The sequence below is a fragment of the Rattus rattus genome, chromosome 1, assembly GCF_011064425.1.
Source record: "Rattus rattus isolate New Zealand chromosome 1, Rrattus_CSIRO_v1, whole genome shotgun sequence".
NCBI classification, from domain to species: Eukaryota; Metazoa; Chordata; class Mammalia; order Rodentia; family Muridae; genus Rattus; species Rattus rattus.
The window spans coordinates 144,338,959-144,365,208 of NC_046154.1; the positions used below are offsets into that span (position 1 = coordinate 144,338,959).

General features: G+C 46.0%; 1 protein-coding gene across 1 annotated transcript; it reads left to right on the plus strand.

Annotated features, from left to right (window-relative positions):
- The first annotated feature begins 2,681 nt into the window (after nucleotides 1–2,681).
- Vxn (vexin) lies at nucleotides 2,682–26,132 on the plus strand. Its single transcript, XM_032906539.1, has 6 exons — nucleotides 2,682–3,153; nucleotides 8,132–8,187; nucleotides 13,243–13,405; nucleotides 19,324–19,385; nucleotides 22,578–22,669; nucleotides 25,479–26,132. Exons 1-6 carry the CDS (start codon nucleotides 3,087–3,089, stop codon nucleotides 25,660–25,662), a joined length of 624 nt encoding a protein of 207 aa, XP_032762430.1. The 5' UTR covers nucleotides 2,682–3,086; the 3' UTR covers nucleotides 25,663–26,132.
- Nucleotides 26,133–26,250: the final 118 nt, after the last annotated feature.

Here is a 26,250-nt window from a genome sequence, read left to right on the forward strand (position 1 = left end):
CTCATTAATTAGCTGTAACACAATAGACCCGAGTTGATTAAGTTTGGCTTTCCTTAGATTAAACCTAATCCGATCTCCATCCCTTAGAATTAGATCTAGTTTAATTCTGCTGCCCCTCCAGGAGTTCTTAATTTTTTAAAGATTAATTTTATTTATGCATGTATGTATGTATATATACATGCTTATGTGGGTGCAGATGCCCTCACAAGTCAAAAGAAAGCATCAGATGCCCTGGAGCTAGAATTATAGGCACCTGGGAAAAACCTTTGTGTTGGAAGCTGCACTCTAGTCCTCTGCAAAAGCAGCAAACACTCCCAATTACTAACCACTGAGCTTTCTCTCCACACTCTGCAAACACCCCCAATCGCTAACCACTGAGATTTCTCTCCACACTCTGCAAACACCCCCAATCGCTAACCACTGAGCTTCTCTCCACACACTGCAAACACCCCCAATCGCTAACCACTGAGCTCTGCCCAGACTCACATTCTCGATTATTGTTAGAGATGGGGTCCTCAGGTCTTCATCTCTGCGTTTTAGTGCCTGTGTTCTAATAGTGCTGCTTATTAAGCTTAATGCTTATTAAAACCTGAGGTTCCTTATTAATAAACTGCCACTAAGTCAGAATCCACTAATTTTTACAAACGCGTGGGTCAGATGCCTGTTTCCTTCTCTAAATTTCATCTCGTACACTCCAGTCAACCATTTAAGTTTGTTAACGTAATTCTGCATCTTTGATCCTATCACAGTAGATGCCCCTCTAAGTTTGGCAGAATCTGAAAATGTAACTACTATGAAGGCTGTAAAATATATACTCAATACATACCAAGAGTCTTCTAAACAGTAAATGTTTCCATTGAGAATGACGGACACCTGCTTAATCTTACTTTGAAGGAAAGCTGTCATAAAGACTGGACATCTTACTGACCCCAAGAGAAGAAAGTCAATCACAGGGCCCAGAGGCCCCCGTGTTGTTGTGTGTAGCAAAGTGTGGATGCACGCATGCATGCATATAGAGGTCAGAGGACAACTTCGGGAGTCAGTCACTCTTTCACTGTGGGATCTGGGGAATGAGGAAAGTCCCCAGACTTGCACAACAAGCATTTTCCCCTCTGCATCATCCTGCGGGCCCCATCCCAGTTCTTCTTGCTTTGCTAGTCTTTGAGAGAAAGTCTGTTTATGTAGCTCATTCTGGCTTTGAACTCTCTATATTACCTAGACTGTGGTCCTCTTGCCCCAGCCTCTACTGTTGGGATTGGAACTTATAAACCCAGATCATATCTCTGGTATTGAAGTTCACACCTTTCTTTGTCCCCAGACCAAAGCCCCACTTTAGTGGCAGTTTTCAGAAGGAAGCACATAAGATTAGCCATCCACCTTGATTCAATCAAATGTGGCCAGAGAGGTAAATCCAGACAGAGCAAACATGGCTGTCCAGAGGCACCCTCTATCATAGGTGCAATTCTCGGAGAAAGAGATGAAATTCTGAAAACTACCTAGGGAACAAACATTTGTCCAGTACAGAAATATCATAGACACAACTCCATGTCAAAATGTGGTGAATTAGGTTCGCCCAAGGTTAAAGAATGCCAGTTCAAGACTGAAGAACCGAACACAAAAGGCTGAAGAGATGTTTCAGTAGTTAACAGCGCCAGCTGCTCTTCTAGAAGACCAAGATTGATTCCCAGCACCCACGTAGCAGGTCACAGTCAGCTGAAAATCCAGTTCAGGGGATCTGTTGTCCTATGCAGGCAAAACACACATACACATTAAATATATTTTAAAAAAACTAATAGAACATGGCTGTGCATACCTGTAATCTGTACATTGGGAAGGCTATGAATTTGGGGCAAGCCTGGGCTATAGCATCACACACACACACACAGAGAGAGAGAGAGAGAGAGAGAGAGAGAGAGAGAGAGAGAGAGAGAGAGAGAGAGAGAGAGAAGAATTTGAGGAATTAGTTCATTAACTTTCCAGTCAATCCTATTGACTGATTAAATCCTATTTTGACACAAATTAGCTATTTTAATCACCAGAAAAACTAAAGTCTTTATACTTCAGTTTCTTGAGTATTCCATGGTAAAATAATAAATAGTTAGAGGCATTGGTTAGTTTAAGATACTCCCTGGCTTGTAACTAATATTAATAGGGCAGCTGTCACTGTTACTATCATTACCCTCCCTCAGTCTTAAGATGTGAAACTGTGTAACATAGTAAAAAGTAGTGGGATTGGATAAAATGTATATGCTTACATAGGCTTATGAAATGAATAGCAAGCATGACATTTATTTGTGTATACATTGGGAAAGATTATATGAGGAAAATATAGCATAACCATAGACTATACAACACAAAAAGTTAAGGCAATAAATATATTCCAACATAGAAGATAATAAAATATAACTACCCTATAACTGGGTCCTTTGATGCGTTCACTGCCTGTTGAATGATAGGCACACCTGTAGGGTTGTACAAAGAAACACTAAATGTTCACCTCCTGAAATTTAAACCTTGTTGTCAGAGTGGATTGAGAAAAATATGTGGTGGAAAAACTGTCCTTTTATTTAAAGTAGAAACTTTGGAGGGAGCGGAGTTAATATATGACAAATGAAGATTCAGCTCCCCTGCAGGGGGAAAAAAAAAGTCCTTTCTGGAATGAGACCGGGGCATGACTGATAGCAATACTGACGTTTCCTCTTTCCCTCTTCTGTGAAATCCTCCAGCCAAGCTGTGCGCTAACCGAGTAGGCGAATTCACTTCGTCACTTCACAAAAGACTTCCAAATTCACTGCGGCAGACACTGCAAAATAAAAATGTTAAGTACATCCTAGCTGAGGGGGAGAGACGGAAGAAGGCTCCGTGTTCAATCAAAGGTTTGCAATAATAGGATTCATTTTAAAATAAGACAGATGGGATTAGGAAATGTTGCTGCGGTGAGACTGTCCTGAGAGGCACAGGCAGCCTGTCTTTTGTGGACCTGCACAATGATCCCAGAGCCAGACTGGCTTAGGAGACCCTGGGACTAGGGCTCCAGAGAGAGGCCACCGGCTCCGGGACACCCTGCAGGGCAGGAGGCGGAGACCATGCATCAGATCTACAGCTGCAGTGATGAGAATATTGAAGTTTTCACCACCGTGATCCCTTCCAAGGGTGAGTAATGATCATAACAATCGCCCTTGGCGTCCCCTACTGTGGCATCTTATATGGGAGGTGACCTGGTGCTGTCGGACTAAGGTACTCTGGTACGCGGTTCCGGTACCCTCAGGTCCCGAGGTCTGCTGGCTTCTCCGTATCGATAGCATTTGATTTCCCCCCTTTCTAAAGAGGGGCACAAGGATAAACATCAATCATTGGGAAACAATCTATTAAGGCGGGGACGAGGACAGTGTAGCCTTCCTGCTTCACTTAATTTGAAACGGGCAACCCAGCAGGCTCAATGGCAGGGACAATAAGTGATTTTTAAAGAGACAGAGATGGAAACAAAATGTCCAGGGTAGCCTGATATGCTTTTTCGTTGTCTCCAGTAAAAAAAAAAAAAAAAAAAAAAAAAAAAAAAAGCAGGTTCTGAAGGGCGAATCAGCTGTTCCAAAGCCAACTCCATCCGACTTGGGAGGGGAAAGGCTCCCAGCTGGCCAAACACCCAGAAAGGCAATGAAACTGACCAGGTTTTCTTAACCATAGAGCCCCAGGGTCATCTCACCTGGTACCACCAAAAGGGAATCTTGACTTTATAACCTCTGGTTCCTAGCAGTGTGGAGCCCTGGGAAGGGCTTTTGTGAGACTGCACTGAAGGTAGTGCCGGTGACCCAGTATAGAGCACTTTACCTTGACATTATTCTAGCCCTGCAGCCCCTTGTCTTGCTATGGCATAGGCTACTCCTGGCTTCACTGCGATATTTGGCTGAAATGGTTTGGATGTTTGCTAGTGCAAACATTCAGACAATTCTTCCTCCCTCCAATGTGAGCCACTGACAGGTGTCTTGCTGGGGGTTAGCCTGGTGGGTTGAGACAGCCTGGACTCAGGCAGACAGCTAAACATAAATTGAGCCCTCAACATCTACTCCTGAGGGAGAGGGAGGAAAGGGGGGAATTGGGAGCGTGCCCATGTGTAGGAGTTGAAATGCTCTCTGGAGATTCTGATAACCAACCCTTCTGAAGAGGAATGAATTAGATCTGTGTGCATAGAAACGGCTTTCCCATTTACTTTATCTTTGCCTTTTGTCTTTGTGGGGTTTTTATTTGGGGCTGGGGGTGAACCAGGAGTCCATGCAAGGGAAGCAAGAGCTATACCACTGAGCCACCACACAAGACCTATCGGTCATTGTTGAAGGGGGAAGAAAAGGCTGACAATCGGTCTATGCTTGGCACACTTGGAGCTCTAAGATAATTCTGCGGAGTGTTTACGAGTTCATTTTTAGAGCAATGTATAAAAACAAGACTAGAAGGGCCGGTGTGTTATAAAATCAGTGAGTTCGGTGGCCCTGGAGAAAGGCGGAAGGAGGATTGGAGAAGGTGAGAAGGGGTCTAACCTCGCTGTGAATCTTCGGAAAGTAAAAATATTAGTATGTGTGTTTTCACTGAGAAGAGCGGCTCATGTCTATAACCCAAGGAAGCTGAAGATTGCCAGGTCCAAGGCCAGCACACTTTCAAAAGAGAAGAAAAAGTGTGTCCATTTCTTGTATTAAAAAAAAAAAAGGGAGGAAAAGTCCTTGACAACATGGTTATAAGACTTCTATCGTTTCTGTACTGTGTGACCTTGGACCAGATACTTAACCTCTCCAGGCATGAGTGCCCACTTCTGTAAGAGAAAAAACAGGATTTAGCTCCCAGAGTTATCACGGGGAATTCACAGGCTGATTCATTAGCTCCCAGGGCTATCACAGGGAATACACAGGCTGACTTATAGAACAGCTGTAACAGAGCTTATATGACCACACACTTAAACACGGTGCATACAAAGTGATTTGAGTCTTCAGCCTGCATGTGTGGCCATGGCTATGTTTAGTTAAAGATAAATATTTGATCCTGTTTTCATCCATCATCGTGCCTTAAACTAAGTTTTCATAGATATTTCACTGCTGGGGAGTTACTCTCTCGGAAGGATTGTTTGCAGCATTTGTAGAGGCATCAGTGGGTGGATCACATCTCTTTCCGTGCCTTGCTTCACCCTGGGGCCTCTCAGGAGCCTTTGAGCAGAGGGCTCCCTTGGACAGGTGATGCTCTCAATTCTGAATCACTGTGTACAAAAGCAACAAATAACCCTTATTACAGGTCACCCAAAGAACTGCAGAACACGAGCTGGCTTGACTTTGTCTAACAAGGTCTGAGTCCCCTGAGTGGGCTACTTCCCAGAGGCTCTGTATAAGCCATGGGCACCAGTGAATGATCAGTCTCCCTAGGACAGGCTCAGCAGTGCAGGCAGTATAGCCTGGAATGCCTAGTGGTTAGAACTGAAAGCCTTAAGCCTAGTGTAGCAATACACATCTGTGGTCCCAGCACTTGGTAGCTTAAGGTGGGAGAATCACGAACTCCAGACAAGCCTGGGCTACAAAATAAGACCCTATCTCAAAAAGAATGTGGGGCCGTGCCTCAGTAAGCAAAATGCCTTCCTCACAAACACAGGGAGCCGGGTTTAGATCCTCAGAACCATGTAAAAAGCTGGGTGAGTAGCACCTGACCAAACTCCAGCAGCAGGAGAACAGAGACTGAGAGATCCTTGAAGTTCACTAGCAGCCATACTAGCCAAACTGATGAGCTATCAATTGATGAGTTCAGTGACAAATTTGTCTCAAAATTAATGATGATGATGATAATAATAATAATAATAGTGAAGATAGAAAGCAATGAAGGAAAACCATTCAATGTCATACACTCACACACACACTAACAAGTACACATGCCACACAATACACTGTTAAGGACATATACCACACAATGCACACATACACACACACTAACAAGTACATACACATGTACAAACACACTAACAAGTGCATACACCACAACGCACACATACATGCACACTAATGGGTACATGTGCCAAAACATATACACCCACACACTAACAAGTACATGTGCCACACAATACACGTTAACAAATACATACACCACACCACATGCCCACACACACACACACACACACACACACACACACAGAAAGAGAGAGACACACAGTGTGGCTGATATTCTTCCAAGAACTGAGTGAATGTTGTGGTCCTGGAAACTCGGAATGCTGTGGGATCCGTGCAGCATGGAAACTCAGAGTGGAGAGGAAGCTGACCAGGCATCACCTTCAGGTTCAACTTAAGCCATTAGCACATCCGTGTCCTTCTTCCCTTTCCAGTGTTCCTGTGCTGGGCTCAGCCTGATAGCCACACTGTTTAACTGACCTTGGAACATTAGCAATAGAAAATATTATGGTAGTTTTAATTTATGGTAAAGATATAAACCATCGGCCAGGTCTAAAGTTGATGTGTGTCCTCTACAATTCTAGAGACAAAGAGTCCTTTCAGGAAATATATGTTGTAGATACAACTCATAGTGACTTCTGAAGATACAAGCTGTTTCCCTCAGAAGTTGCACCAGAACTTACTCCTGACGAGTACCTCAGAGAAGGGATGGGGAGCCAGGGGCCAGCAGGAGGGAACAAGATGGGCAGCAAGAAGAGTTCCTAGCTGAATTGGAAGCCACAGTCTTCCATAGGTAGCCATTATACCTGGTTCTTCCTCCACAGCTACAAGGGCTTTGCAAAGAACAAAGGAGACAGGACTGTGTGTCTGACAGTCACTCTTGTGATATGTGTTAAAAAGCCAAGTCAGGCCAGGCGGGGGTGGTGCACACCTTTAATCCCAGCACTCAGGAGGCAGAGGCAAGCAGATCTTTGTGAGTTCAAGGCCAGCCTGGTCTACAGAGTGAGTTTCCGGGCAGCCATGATTACACAGAAAAACCCCTTCTCAAAAGCCAAAATGAAAGGAAGAAAGGAAGAAAGGAAGGAAGGAGGGAAGGAAGGAGGGAGGGGGGGGGGGAGGGAGGGAGGGAGAGAGAGAGAGAGAGAGAGAGGGAAGGAGGGAGGCAGGGAGGAGGCAGGCAGGCAAGCAGGAAGGCAGGAAGGAAGGTAGAAGAGGACAAAGAAATCAATTCTAATGAGGATGGAGACACAGTAGGATTTTGGTTCCATTAGATCATAGCAATATAGAAGGCAGATGACTGGGGATAGGGTGACATGAAACATACAAGACCAAACATTATGTGTATGTTCTGTTGTGAGGAAACTTGAGTAGTAGACCTCATAGAAACGAAAGGGAGGAATGCTAGTTACCAGAGCTGGGAACTATGGCTATTACTATAGTAAGATCCATACCTCGGCCCAGCCAAGCACTGTAAGATAACTGTAAGATAATTGATTTATTTAAGGTTTCTTTTTCTCTCTAAGATAGGGTCTCCTCTGTTAGCCCAGGCTAGTTAGAACTCACTATGTAACCAAGGGTGACTTTGAACCCCTGATCTTACTCCTGTCTTAATATATATACATATATATATATATATATATATATATATATATATATAATTGTAAATGTTACAATTTACCACACAGGTGTACAGACCAGTGACAAGGACATTCAGAGTGCTGCACACCACTACCACCATCAGTCTGACTTTTTCATTGGCCTAAACTGGATCAATAATGCCTCACTCTTCCAGCCTCCCAGCCCCTGGGAATGGCCAGTCACTTTGTGTCTCTATGACCTTGACTGCCCTAGACGCGTCATAGAGGTAGAGCACGGAACAGTTCTCCTTTTGTGTCTCATTTAGCCTAGCACAATCTTTTCAAAGTTCATTTACATTCTCCTTACTTTTTTAAGGCTGAGCAGTGGTGCAATGTGTAGGCATACCATGTTTGTTTATCCATTATCTGTCGGTGGGCACTTGATTCCTGGCAACCTTTAGCTATTGTGAATGATGATGCTACAGAAATTTTGTTGTAGTCAGCCAAGTGACATCTTAAGTCCCAGGGGAACTCTGCTTCTTCTCCCCATCCCTTCCCAGCAGCACGGCTGGGACAGACACCTTTCGGTTTGTACTGCACCCTTACAGGTATTTTCTAAAACCATTTCTTTCTCTCTTTCAGTGCCCAGCCCGTCCAGGAGAAGAGTCAAGAGCTCTCAACACCTCTTGGCCAAAAATGTAAGGAAACTCGTTTAGTTAGTGTTGATGCTTTGTGACCCCTCTCTCTCCCCTGACGTCAAGGATGGGAGGGCAGGGGGTGTTTTCAGTGTCTCCTGTGGTGGTTTGTTTGCTTACACAGAATAACTGAAATATCAAGTGTACACCGAAAAGTCCCCAACAGTCCCTCATCATGCCACGTCGTCCCCAGGCACAGGGAAGACCTCACCCTACATGTGCAGGAGTTCGTGATGTGAATGTACCATCCTGGTCTAGGCATCTGTAACACTATATATAACATTATATATCTCACCATTATAGCTAGCAGGGACGTACCCATACAGTTCCTTGTCACGTAGGACTCCAAGCAGAATAAACAGATAAAAGAATAAGAAGAGAGCATCCACCCACCGACCTAGCTACCCATGAGTATTTGCATACCTAGTATGTTACACTTGCTGTGATGGAAATGCAGAGCAGAAAAGCAATTGTGTTACTGTCTGACTGCTTGCCTGAGAGAGTCCTATGTACCTCAGGCTGTCCACAAGCCCACCAAGCAGCCCAAGCTGGCCTGAAAGTTGAAATATCCCTGCCTCGACCTCCAAAATGCTGGGGTCATAGGCATATCTCTTTTCAAAAATGCGTTTTTACCTACAGGTTTGTCTGGTAATGATGGAACTCTGAACGATTCAGAGGGAGGCTCCCAGGCTTCTGCTGTCCTTTCCCTGCAGCCTCATCAACATGGACTTTCATTTCTAACGTGTGCTTTGGTATTTTTAATGCACTGGTTTCATGTTGCTTAGACACCCATAGAGGCTAGTGGTGCTTTGCATCTCTCACTCTCCACACACAGTTCTTCCTGTCAGAACCACCAATACATGTGCACCGCGTCTCAGAAGGAAGGCTGTGAGCAGCTGCTATCACTGATCTTAGACAACACCATTAAAAAAATTTTTTAAGTATTGTGATTTTAAAAATATCTTTTTGCTGTTTTAAAGAAATGTTTTTTTTTAAGTTAAAATGGGTTTATTTGCTGTTTCTGTAAACAACCTCTAGACTTTAAAAAAAGAAAAAGAAAGAAAACAGGTACACTGATCGTCCTGGACAGGGTGGAGTGCCCCATCCGTGGAAGGGTGTTAGGCAGCTTGGTGACTCTTCAGTCCCAAGTCAACATGCACCCATTACAAACATCGCAACCACTTTAGTCTCCCAGAATTCTGAGACACTGTAGAGCACGGTAGAAGATTCACAGAGGTTTTCTCTGCAGGTTTCTTATTCCTCTCCTTTGCTTGCTTCTATGTCAGTTGTGTAGCTATAAATAAGGACGTTTGGGGACACTGCTAGGGAGGAGAAGGCACGCAGGTCGTGAGGCTAAGAGAGACGCGCCTCGTTCATAAGGAGGATGAAAACCAAAGTGTTGTTCACAGACAACTCAGAGTTAGGAAACTCTACTGCAAGGATTTAGGCCTTCACCAACAGCTTCCAGCTCCTCCATTTAGAAAGTTCTAGCCTAGTCATAGAACATGCACGCCAGTCCGGGCAGGGCGACGGAACTCCTGCCTCGGTGAAACAGGGGGTTCTGTCCCCTTCTCCAGGTTGGTAGCTTGAATGTACCAAAGGAAAACCCATCTTACTTTGCACAGATACTGACATCTACAGTGTTCTTTGGTCCCAAATGTTGATTTGCATTTCCTGTCACTCCTTGGGCTGCCAAGGAGGGAAAACAGACATTTTTTCCTCTATCACTTTTCTCTCTGAGTCACCCTCAGCCCTTGCTTTTTCTTCCAAATCACAAGGCACAGACACTTCTCTGATGTGCTCTCTCTCCCCTCGCTCCCTCTCTCCTTCTCTCCCTCTCTAAGGTCTCTTCTTTTCTGATTCCCAGTCTGTTTTATTGACACCCTAATCATCCCAATGCCTGTGGATGTCATAGAATATCTGGAGAGCCTTTGCCGTATTAAAGTGACACTTCAGTAGACTGTGTGATGGCCCAGAACAAGGAGATCCCATCCTTAAATCCTTGTTCTCCCTTTTCTACCCTATTAGCATCTCAGACTCCCATGTCTAGACTCAGACACTAAGTGCAGGCTCACAGACCGCTCTGTTCTTCAGCTGTCAGCAGTAAGGTCTACAGACAAGAAAATAAGCCAGGCTCGCAGGAGCCAGCTAGTGTCCTGCTTTGAGGTATGTGGCCCTACGTGATAGATAACCTGGAAAGTATCAAGAGGCACCACCACCACCACCACCACCACCACCACCACCACCACCACCACACCACCATCACCACCACCACCACCACCACCACCACACCACCACACCACCACACCACCAACACCACCACCACCACCACCACCACCACCACCACCACCATCACCACCATCACCACCATCATCACCACCACCACCACCACACACCAACACCCTCCATCCATGCTGCATTGAGCAGCTAATGCTCCTCCTCTTCCCTTCCCTGTATCCCACCACACACGGTTCATTGAAGGCCTGGAAAGGTGGCACATCTTCTTCCCCAAAGAATATATGCGTCTTTATTTCAAAAGAGGGAAGATGCTGGTGTCTTCTCACGGACCCCTTGGGCTTTCCCATCTGCCTTACGTTGTCCTACAACTGAGTGTGAGACACCCTACACACACACACACACACACACACACACACACACACACACACACACACACACATACATCAGCTCTCATTCTTATCCTGGAGAAATGCTAAGAACCAGAACCAAAACACTGGGCCTAGCTGCAGTGCCAGGTTAACAGCACGCAGCACAGGTGTCCATCATGTGATGAGGCTCAGCAAAGAAGAGTCGCTTTCTCGGAGATCCCTTATGACCCAGTATGTGTACCCAGGGGGCCATCACTCAGAACTACTATTAATCTGGTAAATCCCATCTGCTGGGTTCCATTATGAGAGAAACTGCACCTCAAGGAACAAGAAGAAAAGAGGAGGCAGCCTATACAGGGAGCACGCAATGTTGTGTTAATATGCGTTTAGTTACTGACAGCATATTTTATGGCTTTTGCTCATTTTTTCTCCTTTTTTTCACTTTTGTGAATTTTATTGCTTAGTAAAGAGTTTTATGAGCATAAGAATTATCCCTCATCATATGTAATACTATGTGTTATATTAATCTATATTCTATTTGTTCAACCTCAGCTTTGACCTGGCTTGTCACTGAACCCAAACCAGTGCCCTGATATTGATTCCAACAATATCATTAAAGATACAGTCTCCTCCACTGACTTCAAACACCACCCAGTTGTTTTTAAAAGCCCGTTTACTTTTCTCCGGCACCCCCCCCCAACCCGACACTATAGTTCTGTGTGGTCAATTGAAGGGGGGGGCTGCCAAAACCTGGACTATAAGGGCTGAGCCCCTCTGCCTCCCTCGCAGATGCTCGGGCGCCCGGGAGCTGACACAGAATGGGCCCTTGCAGAGCAGCGGTGCGCAGAAGGAAGTGAGTGGGGGTAAATCGAGCCTTAGGGAGGACGGGGCGTTCCGGAATACTGAAGCTTCTAATGAATGAGCTTCATGGAGCAAAGACAGCCAGAATGAATGACCCTGTGTCCTGGAAGTGGATAAAATATGCAGAATCCGCTCCCTGGCTGCCAAGATTCCCCTCATGACTCCCCGTGTTAAAACAAAATGGCTGCTGTTGTTTGTCTCCTGTTTTTCACTTAAGTCATCTCAATGGTTTAAGTACAGCTGCCCCTCAGTACCCTCAGGGATTGGTTCCAAGACGTCCACAGATACCGACATTCACATGCTCGAGTTTGCCGTACAAAGGGCACACACTAGCACAGAGTCCTCTCACACACTCTACTTTAAATCATCTCTGGCTCACGAATTTACCTAAAGATAATGACATGTTATGAAATGCCATCTGCTAGGAGAGAAAGAACAACTTCTGTGTGTTCGGAGCAGATTCCAGTTTTTTTTAAGACAGCAGTTTTAAGAATTCCGTACAATACTTTGATCTTCTCTTTTCCTTCCCTCCAGCTCCTCACAAACCCACCCAACTCCAAGTTTCTTCCCTCTCTTTAAAACAAACAGCAGAACATGGAATCGGGTTTGACTTGGCTGCCCTATACTCCTGAGCGCGGGCCCGCTGGCGTGTGGCTGATACAGTGTCGCTCTACTGGAGAACACTGATTTTTCCTCTCCTTGTGGCTGTCAATTCTGGGTATCCCCTAGGCTAGGTGTGGGGCTTCATGCCCACTGCCCTTCCTCGTGCTGGGCCAGCTGGAACTTGTGCATGCCGCGCAGCCTCTATACATTCATATGTTCATCTTCCCTCTTGCATCTGGAGAACAGTTTCCTTGAAGTCACCCACCATCTCTGGTTCTTACAATCTCTCTGCCCTCTTTTCTGATAAGCAAATATAATCTTTTATTAACTTTTTCATACTGCGTGTTTTGATCACACTCACCACCACTCCTCTTCCCAGCTCCTCCCAGACTCACCCCCACCTTTCAGCTTCACGTCCTTTTTATAAAAAAAACAACCTATTAAGTCAACTTTATGCTGTCTACATGCTTATGGGTGTGAGGCCGTCCGCTGAAGCATGGTTGCTCTACCAGAGGTGACAGCATTGAAGAAGCTCTCCCTCCAGGAGAAGCCATCCATTGGGAATAGCTGTGGGGGAGGGATCATGAGCCCCTCCCCTTCCTGCTGGAATGTTGACTGGCTTGCTCTAGGGCTGGCAGCCACAGCTGGATCCTATCTGGAAAGGTCCTCCCGGACCTCTAGCTCTTACAATCTTTCTGCCCCTCTTCCTTAATGATACCTGAGTCCCGGTGTCTCAGTAACTGTTGTATTGTTTGTGGTTGAGCTCCAACAGGCGACTGTAATGCAACCACCTTAGCCTTTAGCACCGACTTTCAGCTATCTCCACTGACAAAGACTCAAGGAAAATTCATTTCCTGCCACCCTGGTCCAGGTTCACCTGGCTGTGGCCATTTATTCATTCATTACAGTTCCACATGAGGTGGGTGCGGTCCCCACGTGCAGGGGAGACTCAGGAGGATGATGACTGACTGTGCTTCTCACCCTGCAGGTGGTGATCGAGTCCGACCTGTATCCGCCACCGAGACCCCTAGAGCTGCTGCCGCAACGCTGTGAGCGCAGGGACACAGGCGACCGCAGGTGGCTGCAGACTGGCCGACTACAAACCGCCAGGCCACCCGGGATCCATCCCACTAAAACCCCGGCCAGACCTGGTACGTGAGTCTCAGTTCCTCAGGTGCGGGGACCCCTGAGAGCCAGTGACGTGCCCGGGCTAGCAAAAGCGCAGCAACAGCTTGTACCCTGTGGTTCTCCCTGCCAGACTTATTATTGAGCATCCAGCTTTAAAAAAAAAAAAAAAAAAAAAAAAAAAACCTGCTGGGTATGACCTACAGCAGCAGGAGCACCAACGCCTTCACCTATACTGCGCTGCCTCCCTAGGTGCAAAGCGAGTGACGATGCCTATGTGCCACATGCTGCAAAGGTAGCTGCCCACTGTTAAGAAGATGTTCATCATTGTGCCCTGAGCAAGAACTATAGAGACTAGGAAGAGCACACCTCTTGTGCGCAGCGGGAGGCGGGGCGTGAGGTGGGGGAGGGGCGGGAAACAGGGTTTCTCTGAGTAGACTTAGCTGTCCTGGAACTCAGTCTGTAGACCAGGGTGGCCTCGAACTTATAGAGATATGCCTGCATCTCCTTTCCCATGTACTGGGATTAAAGGCATGGCCGCCATGCCCAACTAGCCAAATTGCACCATATTTTTATTTGAATGAATTAATATATAAAAAGAATTTAGGGGCAAACCTATTTGAAAACTGAAAATAGTAATGTTACCTTGGATACTAGGGTTTTTTTTGTTTGTTTGTTTTGTTTTTTTTTAATGGCTTACACCCTAAGCAATCAAAATAGGATTCAGCATCTAGCCCACTGACGTTTGAAATAGTGTTTTCTCCTTAACTGATAGTTTAGGCATTTATTTTCTGTTGTGCCAACGACGTAAAGTTACTCACATTATAGTCCCAAAACACACTGAGAATGATGGCATACACCTGTAATCTCAGCATTTGAGAGGCTGAGACAAGAAAAGTGTCGTGAATTCAAGGTCAGCCAAGGCTTCAAGACGATAGCCTACCTCAAAAACAAACAAAAATCAGGAGTTGCAAGACAGCTCAGCTGATAAAGTATTTGAGACACAAATATCAGGGCCTGAGTCCAATCTCCAGACCCTACATAAAAAGCTCGGTGTGATATGTGATTCCAAGCCAGTGCTCCCTGGCCAGCCTAACAGGCAGGCTTCAGATCTCAGTGGAAGAAAGACACCTGAGGTTAACTTCTGGCCTTCATATGCCACCTTTTCATGCACCCACATACACTAACACGAACACACATCTGTACACACAGAAAGAAAGAAAGAAAGAAAGAAAGAAAGAAAGAAAGAAAGAAAGAAAGAAAGAAAGAAAGGAGGGGGGGACGGACGGGAGGGGAGGGGAAGGGAGGGAGGGGAGGGGAGGGAGGGGAGGGAGGGGACGGGAAACCCAGAATGTTGTTAAAGCTTTAGGTATTAGTTTTGCATTTTACAGGAACTGACATAATTCTCTATTGACTCTGTTCTTTAACAAGCTTTCCCCATCCCATGATCCTCCTTTGTTCCAAGTTTCACTGTGGTTGTTCTAATCATTGCTTTTCCCAGGCGATGTTCTAGGTTCCTTTGGTCTTACTCTGCACTTAGGATCGAAGGTACAGGAAGATAGAACTAGGCTGCGTTTTCAGCTAATGTCGGTTGCACACATGTAAATAGCCTGGAAGCATTAGAAAAGCCACAGTCTGACTTGCAAATTAAGAGGAGATAGGTTTTTTTTTCTCTGCGTCTATGTATATATAGGTGAGTGGGTGGATGTGTGGTGAGGGGGGAGAAAAATAGGCAGAATATTCCTCTTTGCTCCAAAAATCATAAAGTGAATTTAGAATCCATGCTTCTCCACTTATCATAGACACGAGAATCAACTAGGGGGCTTTCCCTGATGCAGACTTTAATTCAGAAGGACCCTGGTCCACTGACAGATCCCAGGGTTTCATTCCTGGCATGCACTGCTCTTGCAGCTACAAGGTCAACAGACTGAGTAGCAGGGGTTTAGAGAGAAGTTAATGCAGAGATTTTCAAAATGGGGTCCCAGTAGCAGCACCTGGAACTACATTGGAAAAACACATTTTACTTGACTAGGAATTCCAGGGCTAAGGCTTATCAATCTGTGACACACACACACACACACACACACACACACACACACACACACACTTTGAAATAATGCTCAACCATGCTACAAGGCAGACTGTGGTTTTTCTAATCTTCCATTTGACCTACTGCAGTCTCCCCCTCCCAGTTTACAGAACAGAAAAACCAATGCTGTAGAAATTGTTTGACCGACACAAGGTGGCATTTCTTGGCAGCCACAGAGCCAAGGTACAATACCCAGTCTCCTGGTGTAATGGTCAAAGCCATGTTCCCCAGCTGTCTAGTTTTAGGGGACACTTTAATAGTTTTTAAAAGACAGTATCTCATAATGTAGTCCAAGCTGACCTCAAACTCATAATCCTCCTGCCTCAACATCCCAAAAGCTAGGATGCTTGGCTGCTTTTCCAACTTTGCAAGTAGTTGGTGTCCTCTTGTACTGCAAAGTCAGTCTTTTATTCTGAAGACAAGAGCAATAGGTTATGAAATGGGAAGTCTGCCCAACATGTGACAGTCAGCTCACGCAGGGATGTGCTAGTCAGGTTTGGGTGAGAAAAAAATAGACTCAGCTGGGCATTGATTCAATTCCCTCAGTGCTTCCAACTTGATAGATTCCAGGATGGGTAGGAGGAGTGTTGCTGAGCCCAAGCCAAACCTTGATGCTCTCCAAGGAAAGGCTAGGCATCAGTCCATGGGTATCAATTCTTACTTCCTCCCGTCGGTAAGCCGAGTGTCTCTAGGGACCTCAGATCGAGGGGCTTGCTCTTTCTCTCAACTACAGGACAAGGCTCGTGGGTGCTACGGACATCTCAGGTAGGAGAGAGGTGAGGAAACTTGGAGTCCACAGGGATGCTATAGGTAGAATCAATTAAGACATTCTCACAGTCTCAGATGCAGTAAAGGGACAGTGCCCACCTCCTGGGTCTGGAAAACTATTTATAGTACTTTTTCCCAGAGATGAACTAAGGTACCTCACAACCAGCTTATCAAAACAAGCTAAAAGGTGTCACCTCTTACCAGGCGTGAGTGTCCAGCTTTCCACAAAGTCTCCAGCTTCTATATCCTCCCTGCCCACTTTATACACTGAGCTGGCAGGGTTGCCCCCAGAGAGCTCTCGCCTTACCACTTTTGCAACCTGCCTCAAGCTTTCCAGCCACAGACCCACCATGTCTCACATATGTGGACGATGACGGTGAAGGGTCTCAGCCTCCAGGCCCTCTCCCTCTCCAAAGCTCCCAGACTGTCCTTCCTAAAACAGGGAGCTTCCTCTGTCATCTTTCGTTTTTCACACTGTTGTCTCTTCTTGCCCACCTGTCCTCCAAGCCATGATGGCATCCCAAGGCCACCTCCTGGGCTACCCCGTCCTTACCATTCTGTCCTTCCTGTCCTAATCCTGCAGCCCAGGGTTATTCTACCTTACATAACCCTGATGGCCCAGACCATTATGTTGCCCTGAGCCTTTGTTAATGTTCTTTCTGCAGATCTCCTCTGTGTACAAAACTCCATCTCCTCCTTAATTGGGATATGCTGTCCCTTGATCAAGCGTCCTTTGAGAGGTCTAATACTCCCTGAAATCATCCTTATCTGGCACTTTAGATGCTTGTCTGTTGCTGTGATGAAACACCATGATCAAAGCAACTTACACAAGGAAGGGTTTATTCTGGGTTTACAGTTCCAGTGAACTAGTAACCGTAAAGCTTACTAGCTAGTAAGGGTTACTAAGGCTAGTAACCATAAACAAGGATAGCATAGCAGACAGCAAACATGGTGGCTAGAACATCAGATGTGGCTGAGAAGAACTCACATCTTAAACAGAAAAGAGAGAGAGCGAACTTGAAACTCCCAAAGCCCATCCTCAGTGATACACTTCTTCCAGCAAGGCCACACCTCCTAAGCCTACCCAAACAGGGGGACCAGCTAGGGACCAAATATTCAAATGCCTGCGAATACAGGAGATATCCAAACACATCTGTTTTCACATTAATGGTCATGTATCACCAGTGCCTTGATTTCCCCAACTAGAACATGTAAAATGTCATGGCACCTCCTCCCCTTTTATGGTGATAGTAGCGTAAATGAGGTGTAACTGTCTCCAGATCAGGCACGGTTGACTTCAAGACCCATTTAAGATGTCAGACTCTACAATGCTCAACCCCTTTATGTAAAATAGCATAGAAATTGCATATAGCATATACACACTTGTCTTTCTGTCTGTTTTAAACCTTCTGTAGATGATCACTCAAATACCTCATGAAAGTTATAGTTATACTGTATTGTTCAGGCTAGGGCAACAAGGAAAATAAGTATGTATTTGTTCAGTAAAGTCTCCTATTTTTGAAACAGAGTTTCATGATCTGTGGTATGCCTTGGACTAACTTGCTTTGAACTCTTCCTCCTTCCACCTTCACTTACCATTGTTGGGATTACACGCATGTGCTACCATGTTATATGCATGTGCTAGCATGCTACATGCATGTATTACCATGCCCTCCTATATAAATGCAATTTCGTCATTATTATTGTTATTGTTGTGGTGCTGTGTGTTGAATCAGGGTCTTTCCTGTCCTGAGCAAGTCACCAACCACTGGACTATACTCCCAGTCCCACAAATGCAGTATTTTGAAATACTTTTTAGCTATGAATGTGAGGTCAACCATTATTGTGCAGTTATGCCCAGCTCAAGGCATGGCACGCTTTGAAGATAAGCGACTGATACTAACTACTCAAGGATACACTTACTGTGGTTTGCTCTTGGCAGGGTTAAGGGGGAATTTTCCTAGACCAACTGAATTTAGTAGCATCTGTCTTTGTGTAAAACCATAGAAAAAGAAATGATTCATGAATTAGGTGATGCCCAGAGTAGGTTTTCCATTCTAACCAACACCACTGGTAGGCAGCATCCACAGAAAAGCCCAGAAAACAACCCAGTCAACCAACCAGTCACTTGGTTCTCAGTTAACTAGTAAGTTGTTTTCCAGCCCAGCTAACCAGCAAGCCATTGGACATGTGGAATCCTTTAAGCTCAGCCACTGTGATGAAATGCTGTTGGGTTGGGTTTGGGCATACCCGATCCACTCTAAGGCCACCTACAAATTTACAGATCTGCCATAGCCCATGTCAATCATCCAATCTCAGACATCAGGTTTGCACTGCAGGTGCCTTTACCAACCAAGCCATCTCCCAGCTCCTACGAGTTCCTATGTAGGCATGTACGTGATGAAATTAGAAAAGAGAATATGAGACAGGGAGGTGAGATCTAAGTGAGGGAGGGAACAGGAAAAAAGGGCAGGCAAATACTGTGAAACAGAAGCAAACAGGCCCATGATGGAGGAGAGGGGGACCAGCAGGAAGAGGAGGATGGGTTTGAACATAGTACACTTGAAAATACTGTAATAATGAGACTCTACCTTTTAACTAATTTCTTGAGAGCTGAGGTCTTAGGAAAGGAGGAAGTGCTGAGGCCACATTCTGTGAGCACCGACTACAGGTAGACACGGTGCTAAATGCTCTGCTTTAATTGACTTAGTTTTTTCCAGCAGTTTGAGACTCCCAGCAAAACTGAGCTGAAAGCACGAATACTTCCTGTATCTGCCTCCTGCTTGCACATACATGGCCTCCTCCACTCTGAACATCCCTACCTCAATGGCATGCTTGTCATAGCTGTTGAACTGCACTGAACTTAGTTCCAGCTTCCTGGAAGAGTGTCAGGGATAGAGGTGACCCTACTTGGCAGTTAGCATTGCCTGCCCAGCATCACAGTCCTTCAGTGCTCAGTATAACAGCCCAGAAAAATTCACTCTTCAACCGGATGGCTAGCAGGATAATTGATTAATTGATTCAGAAGCAGAGGGAGACAGAACGCAGAGTACAACTGAGTAATGTCTCGTCTGTTCAATCCCACAGTGGGGATTTCTGAACCCAAAGCATCGAATCTGTGTGGGAATCGCGCATATGGAAAGTCATTGGTAAGCAAAATAAGCCAGATTTATTGTTTCCGTTGTGCTTGAAACTTCCCGATACGTCTTTCTGGTGCCAGAAAGAGCATGTTCTTTGCCCTGGGCTGAGGATTTTTAGGAGAACAGCCCTGTGGTTCTTTGCTCTTGGAACTAGCCATTGATGCCACTCTGTGTACTTAGGATACCTATGGCTGCTCCTCTTTCTCAACAGGAATTCAGCACATATGCAAACAGAAGCAGGGACTCGTTATCATCTCATGCATGGGGGAAGACCCAAAGGGTCTGACCAAACAGCAATACCCGATTAATTTCCAAGTGCAGCTCTGGGTAAAGTGATGTAAAGTTCTCCAGCACTAAGAGGGGCTGTATCACAAGCCCCAAACCCTAGTGTCTTAGCCTGGCTGCTACACACCATAGACTATGGCACTGTAATATTTGCTTAGAGCAGACTTGGTGTCTGGAGAGGGCTCTCCTCTTGCACTGCATTTGGATTTCTTCTTGCTTACTGCAATCTGTTCATACAAATAGAGGCACTGCAGGAATCTCTTATCTTCTTATAGCATCATAGATGTTCCACCCTCGCTATCTCCATCTACACCTAGTTACTGCCCAGAGGCTCCATTTCTAAACAGCACCCCACTACGGGATGGGCAGGGCCTTAGCAGATGAGTTTAAGTCAGGCACAAACATTCAGTTCATAACGAGCAGTCATTTCAGGACACGGTGCTTCTGGGAGCACCCCTTTAGAGGTCAGGTTCACTGAGATTTGAAGACTGAAGAGTAAGACATATATTAGCGATCGATACCAGTCTTGAGAGAAGAGAGGTAGCTTAGGTGGAGGGAGCAACTGAACAAGACCCAGGCTTCGCACTTTCATGTGTGGGCTCTAGGGCTCAAGTTGCCCACACAGATGAGTTTCAACTGGGTGCAAATGGCTCACCCTTTGTCTTCCCTCCTCACTCCATTAGGGTGTGTGGGCTATCCCAGCAAGCATATAACTCTGGGCAAGGCGGCCTGCAGCAGAGAGACACTTTACTACCCTCTACCCACCCTGAAGTCGAACAGCTCGTGCCATCTTAGAGAGGGATTGGGGACATGTCCCCAGATTTATCTCCACGTCTCCTTAGTTCTCTTCTAGAGATGAGCATGAGGCTCCCTCTCGCCGGAGAGCGGTGAGTGGAGATTACCTCAGACATACCAGGCTCTTGCAGCCGCTGCTGTTCAGCAGGAAAACTAGAAGAAATTCCGGGCCAGCCCCTCATCCTTGTGGAACAAATTAGATAGATATGGGTATTCACACTCTGGGCAGGAGATCTAATCCAAGGATTTTAATAAGGTCATTGTGTTGGAAAAAGCACAAGAAGGGCGGGGATGGGAGAAACCGTTGTCAAGGAAGTCTCCTCTCCAACCCCACATGCAGAAACTAGGATGACTAGGCAGCTGGCAGGGGAAGGAAGACTGTCTTGAGAGTTCTGAGATGGGGGCGGGGAGGTCAAGGCTAAGGAGGAAGGAGTAGAGATTACCTCAGACATACCAGGCTCTTGCAGCAACTGCTGTTCAACATAAAAACTAGAAGAGATGTCAGAAGCATTCTGGGCCAGCCCTTCATGCTTGTGGAACAAATTAGACAGATACGGGTATTCACGCTCTGGACAGGAAAGCTAATCCAAGGATTTTAGCAAGGTAATAGTACTGGGAAAAGTACACAAAGGGAATCTAGTAGCCTGGGATTCCTGCTCCCAGGCATCAGGGGAGGTTTAGACTGTGCCCTTGGCAGATAAGCAGCCGTACCACGGAACCAAAGAAAGCTGGGGTTGTGTGGGGCAGGGGTGAAGAGGCACAAGCAGCATTTCCATGGGTCTGGAAAGAATGGAGCTATGCCCCATCCCTCATCCGATGCTCGTGCAGAGACAGGAGAGAGATCCAGAGAGACCCAGAGCCCGCCCATCTAAATCTGATTCAGTGCTGACATAGATGAGGTATGACTAAGGAAGGGGCAGGAACCAGACTTTCCCTTCGAGAGCTAAGGAGCTATGGACTATGTTAATCCAGCCATTGGCATGCTGGGAAGGAATAGCTAAGGAGAGGCCACAAGGTGGCACAGTAACTCTGCCCTCAACCTTCCCCACCCCAGGACAGGGGTAAGTAATGGTGTCCTTGACCTGGAATTTTTCCAGAGACTTCCGGAAATGTGCTGACTTAACGCTTTGATGAGGCTCGGAACAGAAGAAAGCACAGTGTATGCCCATTGATGAAGCAACTGCTGGACTTAGCCCTGATTAGGCCATCAGTTAAGTTTCAGTTCAACATGTGGCCAAGTCCCAGACTCTTTGTCATGCAGTTTGTCTAGGGACCAAGATAGCAACTAGAGAACTAGGGAAAGAAAAATAAAAAGTGAGAAGGCACAATTTATCATGTAGTCTACACAGTGATCTGGGGACAGCGGGACAGACAAAGATGAATGTGGCACACAGCCCCAGGGCAGATCTGGTAAAAGTGGCCTTGAAAGGCTGTTAGAAATGATCCAGAGAAGTCCTAAGACGTGGAGGTCAGCCGTAGAAAAGGCATGGAGTTTCTCGGAAGTGGCCCTGGATCGGCTGACTTGCGCAGTCAGTCATAAAGGAAGTTGCAAGTCAGCATTGCAATGCCTCAAGGAGAAAGAGGCAGAGTTGGCCTGAGTCTTCCATGCTGACAGGTTGGGTTGGGGTGGTTCCAGAGTCCAAGCAGGACATGGAGAGTGTAGCAGGCCTGGGCATAAACAAAGTCTGAGTGGACCATTATTTGAAAAGTGCAAGAGAGCAAAAGGAAACGCTCGTGCTGGTGTGGGCAGCATGGTTGAAGACAGACTCTACAAGATTAACAATGAGACACCAGCAGTGGAAGGGAAAGGGTGACAGGTCTCCTGGAAGATGATGGCTCTGTCTCATGTGTCTATAGGCTAGTGGTTCTTAAAGTAGAGTCCCAGGGTCAACTGTCTCATAGACCTTGTTCAATCCAGCAACTCCAGGCAATGTCCGGCCTGGTAAATCAGACGCTGTGTGGGGTTGGCACCACCAAAGTCCTCCAGCATGTCTGATGCTGACTAGGGGAGGCCTTTGCCCAGGTGGGTTGGTACCTTTAGGCAGCCCTCTTATAAATGGCTCCAATAAATGCCAGAGTGGGAACATGGTGCCATCCTCAATTCTTTTCCCACTTCCTCAGATTCCTCCAGTGGCCAGGATCTCAGTGAAAACTCCAGCTGGAGTGGAGGTGACAGCCAAGGGCTCAGAAAATGGAGCTGCTCTGGGAAGGGGGTAAGTACACTGCTTTCCAGCTGTGCTGCCTGCAGGGTTCTTCACCCATCCATCCATCAGGAGCAGGAGAGGAACAGGTGGTCAACTCTTCACACACTTATTATGCACAACAAAACCCATGGCAGCCGCATATTATCTTGTAATGAGGCCTGCAATCCCATGTCCAGCTATCTACACATCAACTGCTTGCCTGGGATTAAGCTGAAGTACTTGTCATGGTTTCCACCTCATTAACACTGCTCTTGGGGCTTTGTTTAATTAGATGAATGTAATCAGAAGTCGTATCCAGAACCTCTGTAGATGACGTCAGGAATGCCTCATGAACTCTCTTAGAATGGTCCAGCACCTGGCTAGCTTGCATGAGGTCCTGGCTTTCACCCCCGATGCTGCAAAACAAACAATAAAGTACAGGTTTTTAAATATATAACATGGGCCCCTGTTAGCTCCATCCAGTAAATGGCCACCCTAAGATAACAAGAAGGTTATTCCACCCTAAGATAGCAAGAAAGTACCCACAGGCCTTCAGTGCAGGAAGACAGCCAGAGCCTGCAATTCAACATGGACTGTTGTGTCTGGATAATCACCTTCCACACTACAGGTTGTGACAAGGAGTTAAGGTGATGGTGCAAAATGAAGGCTTTGGACTCAAATCTGCTTTCTAGCCTGGCACTTCCACTGGCGCTGGCTTTGAGCAAATCATCCTCATCTATTTAAAAACAGAGAGGTTGGGGGAGGGCTCAGGGGTTAAGAACAGGTACTGCTCCTACAGAGGACCCAAGTTTGATTGGCAGCACCCAGGCCAGGCCTCTCATAACTACTTGGAACTTCAGCTCCGAAGAATCCGATGCCTCTGGTCTCCAAAGAATCTCCACTCATGTATACACACAGGCACATTAAAAGTAAAATAATAAAGTCAATCTTAAAAAAAAGAAAAAGAAACCCATAGTTGTACATGGTGCTGCATGCTAGTAAGCCTGTACTTGACAGGTAAAGACAAAGGACCAAGAGTTCAAGATGAACTGAGCTACTCATCAAAACCTTGTCCCAGAAAAATGCATATATACAAGTAAGATAAAAGAAGCTTTCTTGGCCATTCTCAAGCAGGAAATTCCAGGAATGGTCCTGACCTAAGTCCATCTCTATGTCAGTATTTAATATTTAATAAATGCTTGCTTTAAATTCCCCCTCCCAAAATAAGCTTTCTTGAATGGCCGTAATGGAAATTAGGTGAAGTCATATGTAGAGACAGATGTGAGAGTCTGTGCCTATAATCCCAGCACTCAGGAAGCAGTGACAAGAGTCCAAAGCCATGCCGGGGCTACACACCAAGGTCATGTTTCAAAATACACACCAAAGAAAGAAAGAAGGAGAGGAAAGAAGGAAGGAAGGAAGGGAAGAAGGAAGGAAAGGAAAGGAAGATAGGGAGGGAGGCAAGGAAGGAGGAAGGGAAGAGGAAGGAAGGAAAGAGGAAGGGAGGGGGAGAGAGAGAGAGAGAGAGAGAGAGAGAGAGAGAGAGAGAGAGAGAGAGAGATTACACCCATGATTCCAGAGGCAAGAGAACCAAAATTTCAAGGTCATCTTGGCTACCATGGTGAGTTTAATACTATCCTAGAGTTCCCGACACCTTGTCTGAAAAGAAACAGAGGAAAGCACGTATAGATCAGGTGTGGAGCTTGTCTTAGGGTTTCTATTGCTGTAATGAAATAATATGAGCAACTCCCCAGAAGCAACCTCTACACTGTAGGAACGGAACTCAATCAGGGCAGGAAGCAGAGGCAGGAGCTGATGCAGAGAGCCCAGAGGAGTGCTGCTTACTAGTTTACCAATCATGGCTTGCTCAGCTTGCTTTCTTATAACACCCAGGACCTTTAGCCCAGTGAGGGCACCACCCCTATAGGCTGGGCCATCCCCCATCAGTCACTAAGAAAATGCCCTATGGCCAGATCTTATGGAAGCTTATTCTCCACTTAGGTTCCCTCCTTCCTGATGACTGTAGCTTATTCAAGCTGCCATAAAACTCACCAGCACATAAAGCATAGAAGCTAGCTTGGAACTTGAGAACTGCTGCTTTTGCCTCCCAAGGGTTGAAAATACAATGTGATCCCTGCTCTCTTAATATCTCAAATGGAGATTAGATTTCAAGACTAGTTGTTGAAAAGCAAATATTGACCAAAGGAAGTAAAGCCCTGGGAGTTAAAGTGGGAACCTTAAGGATGGAGTTCCCCTAGAAAGATTGTAAAAACCAAGTTGTATGCCATTTGATGTATTAGGATTTAACAGGCAGAAGTTGTCTGCTTGTTTGCTTATTTATTTGTTTTAACTCATTTGGCTTGGATTTGTTAGCATGTTTTTACCTGGGGGCAGTGACTGTTGTAGACTGCTCAGGTAGACCAGAAAGACAGTACAACATACCTTGATAGAAGTCAAGCTTTCTAGGTCACTGTGCTGCACCACTTCTCTAAACCCAGCCACCCCTCCCCTACCTTACCTGCCCATCTATGCTAGAGATTGATAAGCACTCTACCACCCCACTCCTCAGTTATTCCTACTGGTTAAGCAAGCAAGACTCAACGCAGAAGGACAGGGGCCCATGGTCGTCTCTTCCCACCCTATCTTAGATGCACACCCAGAGCCATTTCTGTGGGTGTTGTATACTGACCCTCCAGCTATGCAGGGCATGGTCATAGGATGAAGGAGGAGAGGAGAGCTCTGGCTGGACACTCTCCTCAAAATTACAACTTAAGTCTGACTCAGTGCAGTAATCGCCTTCCCTGTTCGATCCCCGCCCCACTCTTTGGTTTTCATTTAGATCCAGACACCTCAAGAAGATAACAGAAGAGTACCCAGCCCTTCCCCAGGGAGCGGAAGCCTCCCTGCCATTAACAGGCAGTGCTTCCTGTGGTGTCCCCGGCATCCTGCGAAAAATGTGGACCAGGCACAAGAAGAAGTCTGAATATGTGGGAGCCACCAACAGCGCCTTTGAAGCCGACTAAATGCGACCTTTCATGGGCGCCTTGCATTGGCCCAGGTTCACAGGAAGATACTAGAGTTGAGGACTGGGACTGAACCACCCTCCCCTCTGCTGGTTGCTGGTCCAAACACATCATCATTCCTTACACTCTGGCATGGGGCATGGAAAGTTAACATCCTCAGTAGCTAGTAGGAAAGCCATTCCTCAGAACGACTAAAGCCGTTGGTCTTAAAGTCAAATTGGTTGATACAAACGTTATAACCCTATCTTTAGGCAAAACCGTACCAAAAGCAAAGCTTCCTGGGCTTTCTGAAAGCCCTCCAAGGAAAACAGAAGGCAGTTGAGCTGTCTTCTTTGTGAGTTTCTGCAAGATGTATGGTTCCTGGTATAAATGTAAACGTTTGACTCTGAGGTACTTGGAACACAGTGGTTCTTACTTTGCCCATTTCATGTCTGTTTTGCCTTGGTGAAAAATGAAACACTTCATCTCTACTTTGTTCTAATATCTACTTAATGGCAGCCATCGTCGCTCTGCTTAGCTAACCGTGGGCACGACTGCATGAGCTCTCTTCTTTTAGGTGTGTTCTTTTTTTTATAGAAAAGCACCTAA

Excerpts from the sequence above, each read along its gene's own strand:
- Vxn (XM_032906539.1), top strand. The coding sequence starts at position 3,087 with ATGCATCAGATCTACAGCTGCAGTGATGAGAATATTGAAGTTTTCACC. Across the intron at positions 3,154-8,131 it reads CACCGTGATCCCTTCCAAGG|TGCCCAGCCCGTCCAGGAGA; the intron begins GTGAGTAATGAT and ends TCTCTCTTTCAG. Across the intron at positions 19,386-22,577 it reads GCGCATATGGAAAGTCATTG|ATTCCTCCAGTGGCCAGGAT; the intron begins GTAAGCAAAATA and ends CCACTTCCTCAG.